This window comes from Crocodylus porosus, unplaced genomic scaffold, assembly GCF_001723895.1.
Source record: "Crocodylus porosus isolate Cpor-Errol unplaced genomic scaffold, CroPor_comp1, whole genome shotgun sequence".
In the NCBI taxonomy this organism is placed as follows: domain Eukaryota; kingdom Metazoa; phylum Chordata; order Crocodylia; family Crocodylidae; genus Crocodylus; species Crocodylus porosus.
In genome coordinates, this window is record NW_017728918.1 from 31,715,037 (window position 1) to 31,720,482 (window position 5,446).

Sequence of the window (5,446 nt, forward strand, 5' to 3'; positions counted from 1 at the left end):
CTTCAAGAGTAAATTGGATGCTTATCTTGCTGGGATCCTATGACCCCAGCTGACTTCCTGCCCTTTAGGCGGGGGGCTGGACTTGATGATATTCCGAGGTCCCTTCTAGCCCTAATGTCTATGAAAGCTATGGTCACCACATCATATCTATGTTATTCAATGTGTGGGCGTATTAACCCCTCAGGTATCCAGGAGAGCCCGTAACCAGTGATTTTTGGTTCAACATGGTGAAAACGGGTAGATGCCATTTAAAATCTCTGACTACAAAATGACCTGCACCCTAAATCTAGGTGAAGGTCTTTATACCCTTCTTTTTTTGGATGCCAACTAGAACCTTGTCCTGTATTACTCAAATACAAAATGAGGTTCTTCCTGAGCTGGGGGAAAAAAGCCTGTTCTCTTATAGTCGCATACAAGAAAACCTCATTAAATACACTGTCTGTCATTAAACTGCTGCCAAAAGAAGACATGCTCAGGAATGGACACCAACTATGAAGCTGATTAAATACAGCAAACATACAGATGGGAACTTACCACAAGAATAGGCTGGTACAGATCATCTCAATAAGATACATGGTAGTGCCCATTGAGTGTAGTCCTCCTCAGCACCAACTCTTTTTCAAATGATGGTGAGTCACTACACTGAACTACATTTCAACTTCTTCTGTACTCCTATAGCTGAGCTGTGCCTTTCTTTCCCATTTCTAATGAATCCTGTTTCTTAACCATCCTTAAACGTCTAGCAAATGTCACCAAACGGGGCCCCAAAAGAGTTCATCCAGAACATATTAGTTCAATGCTATGTAGTTCCTTGGGCTGGGTCCCAGCAGATCAAAATCATTTCAAGCCATGGTGACCCCATAGCTCAGAACTCTACTCAGTACGTGTGTGTACTCCAGATAACACCCCCAAAAGGATCTCCCACTCATGACTGGAACGGGGTGTTTCTTGCCATGAATCCTGGGATCCTCCAAAATTTTATATCCAGAGGCGGCACAGGACAACTTGGTCTGACCTTGGGCGTTGCTAATCATGGAGGGCAGGGCCACATTAATATGCAACAGGCTAAGAGAGAGGGTGACTAAGATCAAGTAAGGCTACCTGAGTCTGAGAAGAGAAATTCATTTTTTTGGTGAAAACTTGGCCTTTCATTGATGGATGGCAGTCAATGGGAGTTTTGTTACTGAAATCAGCGAGATTAGGATTTTACCTTCTGAACTGCATGTATTAGGCATCTTTTCTATGGTTTCTTCTTTGTTAACATAAATGTTTTTGATTTAATGTTGTACTTCACATTTCCTAATTTACTCAAAAGTTTTACAATAAAAACCGTCTTTTAGTTACCTTTACAGTCCTATGTATTTTTCGATTGCTACGTATGTGCCTAATAAGAATACTAAATCAGTTTTAAATACAAGTACTTGTTATATTGCTGTCAAAATAAATGTTATTTAGCATACTCAGAGTGAAGTATATACCTGAAGGAAAATTCTTCCAATTCCACTCAACAGCTGAGGCTCTTGTTGTGGGTAATATTTGATGACAGTGTGATATGCATCTACAGCAAGTACATAGTCCTGAGGGATAAGAAGAACATGACTGAGTTTGATTTATGCAAACTTTTATTTACGTGTGCATGCAATAAACAGGTATCAAGGAGAACAAATCTAAAATTAAAATAGCTGCATATTGTGAGTGTTAATGGTATATCCTTTCCATCTGGTTAGGGAACAGGTGGGCAAAATATGGTCTGTGGGCCAAATCTCGCTCGCCAAGGGATTTTGTCCAGCCAGGCATGGGGGCAGCTTGGGTTGTGGTGCATGCGGCTGGTCCCACTGCTCCCAGGCACACAGCAGGGCTGGGGTGGCATGGTGGCTGGACTTGCTTCCTGGCACCCCCAGTGGTGATGACTCCTTCTGGCTTCTGCTGCTGCTGGACCCAGCCCTGCTGTCTAGGCACCCTGGCCTGTCTACCCTGCACCCACCCCTGGGGGCAGGGCACATGTTTGGGTAGCTGGGATGGAGCCATGGGCAGATAGGGAATAACATTTGGGAATGGGATGGGTCAGGAATCATAAGATAGTGTGGGGTCAGGCCTAGGGCAGAACCATGATCTGCTCACCACATGTCCCTACAATGGGTGTTGGTTCTGCAGGGAAGGGCATACAGGGAATGGATCACTGTTCTACCCTGGGCCCCAGCCCTGCCCACCTGTTCCACTCCTGGACGCACCTCTCCACCTGTCCACAGCCCCATCACATCTGCCTGGCCACATGCCCTGTCTGTGTGGATCCTGGCATGGAGACCCCCAGGATCACTGGACTGTGACAACACAGGGCTGGGGCCCAAGCTGTGATCTGTTCCCTGCATACTTCTGCCTACAGAACTGGTACCCATTGCAGGGGTGTGCAGGGAGTGGATCACGGCTCTGCCCCAGGGCATGGCTCCATGCTGTCACTGCCCCACAATCTCAGCCCCATCCACCCATCTTGCTCTTGGATGCCACTCCCTGCCCATTCATAGTCCCATCCCAGCTGCCCGGCTTAGAGCACAGCCACTTAGTGAGTTTTGGTGAGCTGTTGCAGGGGAAGAGGGAGGAAGAGGTGTTGACTTGGTGCAGCAGTGGGGTGCTGACTTGGACTGTGACAGCTCACCAAAGCTGCCTATATAGCTCTCCAGCCCAAATAATTGCCCATCCCTGTGGTACGGGATAGTTGAATACAGTGACCTTTTTACTGTTCAGTCATTTGGAAACATCCAACACACCTAATGATAAAGTTACACACTTTCCTTTAAATTTCTTTTTTGTTCTGTATTCTTAGTGTATGTTCAGCTAAATGACTCAAAGAATCTGAACATTTATTTTTCAGTTTCAAAAATGATTTAGGATGGGATTTTCAAAAGTGCCCAAATTACTTTTGGGAACAAACCCAATTTAGTTAGTTTTAGTCAATGGAGTTCATATGCTTAATTGATTTAGGTACTTTGGAAAATCCTGCACAGAAATTGGAATATAAGAATTTATGATGGGCTACTGAGAATCAAAAAGATAGGGACTTGAAGACTCTTTATAATCTTTCCAGGCTGTGCATACAAGCACCTGAAGAGCACCATTATACACTCAGCCTAGTAACCTTTTGCTTTTTCTCATAAATTTATAGTGGTTACTTTACCTTTCTTTAATAGTCAGAAGCTAATTTCTAGGGCGCTTTTCCTGCCTTCTCATATTGTCTGTTATCCAGGGTAGAACATGGACTGGGCATTGCATTTTCTTCTAATTCTGCATTTAAAATGATCCCTGACCCTGATTATTACCTGTCGCATACTAGTTAAAAAACAAAAAACCAGAGGTCTTTGGAGTATGATCAATTTATGAAAGGGAATATGACATGGTTGCCTTTGATGGCAAGGGACTAGACTGACTTGATGATCCAGGAAATCCCTACCCTGCTTTTCCAATTAATTTCCAAATTGTGAGCATATGCACCAGAAACAATGATCACTTTGTAATGTTTAATAATTGACATTTGGAGCTTTTATTTTCACTCTGATGCACTATATCAAGATAAATATGTTTATATTTCTAGATCAAAGATAGCAGATAGAAACAGCAGGTAGGGCTTTTGTTGGTTTTAAGATTAAATCTTTTTTTAGTCTGTTTTCTAAGTTTTGGATGAACCAACTACACAAGTGACATTTATCTTGTTTCCTACTCTCCCAAATCTGCAGGATGTTAGGAATTTCTGTACTAGTTGCAGACATTCTCGTTGAAGGACTCAACTGAAAATGATGCTCCTTTGGGCTGGGCACTCTAGAAGTGGATGTCACGAGACCGTTCCACAAAGCATGGGAGTAACTCTGATAGTGGAAATGGAAGTGAAACTCACTAAACTCTTCCTCTATAGGCACCACCAACCTTGCATTACATATTAACAATGGCTAGACATTCCTCCAAAAATACTAACACTACACTTATGAGAACAAGATTGCTTTCTGGACAAATAAGTTTATTAATATCAAATTCTGACCATTTGAAAGCTAAGAAGGGCAGCACCCTCCATACTCTGAACTCAGGCAGACTCCCACACACAGATCATATCAAGTCTGCCATATATTATTCTAAAAAGGAACAGTTCCTTTAACTAAAGCAAAAATAAAAGTATACTTTTCACCCCCACATAGGTCATCATAAGTGGGATTTGAACTCAACCCAATCCACAGGTCAAGAAATTGTCTACTCCAGAAGTAGGATTTTTCATTTGATCGTTAGTTCTGTAATCCAGTAATTCAGACATAATGACTAAATGGAACACTGCCAGAAGTTAACATTATTTTAAAAAAAAATTAAAAATGGAAAAAATTCAATTTTTAAATTATATTGACTTTTATCTACTTTGTTCCAATTTAAGTCCCCAGAGACCACTCCAACTGGGACAATATAAATGAAGACCTAAACTGTCTATAATCCGCTAAAATAATCTAAATTAAATAAGTGGAACACTGTTGTTGCCAAAGTTTTAAGGAAAGTCACACTACTTAACTAGAAGTCATTAACTAAACACCTGGCAATGCTTAACTTGAAAGCAGTACCCTCTTCCGCTGGTACAGCAAAAATACTTTCTTTAGTATTCATTCAACTCATTCAGTTCAATAAATAGTTAATCGAAAGGTCAGAAACCAATTGGGAGTTGATAAAGCAGGAAAGTATTTTTTTCTTCTGAGCCATGAATAAAGATGAGTTGAAAAAGGATGAAATCTACTGGCTCTACTCTCTTAAAAGACATGGAATCCAGAAACATTCTATTCAGTTCATTTCAATTCAATTCAATAACTACAGATCATTTTTTCTTTCTTAAGTCTCCATTATGTTTAAGATCATTCCATTTAACTCTTAGAAAACAAATTTAAAATGCCATTTTTAAATTTTAGTTGAATACCAATTTCCATTCAGGTGTGGCTTACCACACAAATGTGAGTATAAAAATAATCTAATAAATAAGAAATGCATCTATTTCCTATCATTTTCTAACATAAATAAATGCAAAATTAAGAAACTGAATAAATATAAATGAATCTCCACAATTTTGTATACACTATTTTTCTGATTAGCACAAAAATTAGTGTACAAAATTAGGTATAAAGTTACATCTGGTTGAAAATCATTTAAATGGATTAATGATTATGAACTAATGTGAATCAACTCCTCGTCAGGAAAAATAAGTAAAAATGTAAAACAAAAGTAAAACTGAATGATTTAATACAATGACTAATTTTTATCATGATTTAAATACTTTGCTTTAGCATAGCAGTAATAGCAGATTGCTGTGTGGGGCTTAACAGTGATCCGAATCACCGTCCCAAGTCGATTCGGCAGAATCCGATTCGGAGATTCAGCCATGGCCGAATCAGCCCCATCCCCCTGCCTACTCTCAATGGCTGCCCTGCCG

At 40.3% G+C, this 5,446-nt stretch overlaps 1 protein-coding gene across 2 annotated transcripts in view; it reads right to left on the minus strand.

Moving 5' to 3' along the window:
* The window catches only part of TRAPPC12 (trafficking protein particle complex 12), a 91,762-nt gene that overhangs the window by 5,072 nt on the left and 81,244 nt on the right, over positions 1-5,446 (minus strand). For both annotated transcript variants that reach the window (XM_019537442.1, XM_019537444.1), the window contains exon 9: positions 1,479-1,577. In XM_019537442.1, coding sequence (XP_019392987.1) covers positions 1,479-1,577 — 99 coding nt within the window. The remainder of the gene's footprint in view (positions 1-1,478; positions 1,578-5,446) is intronic.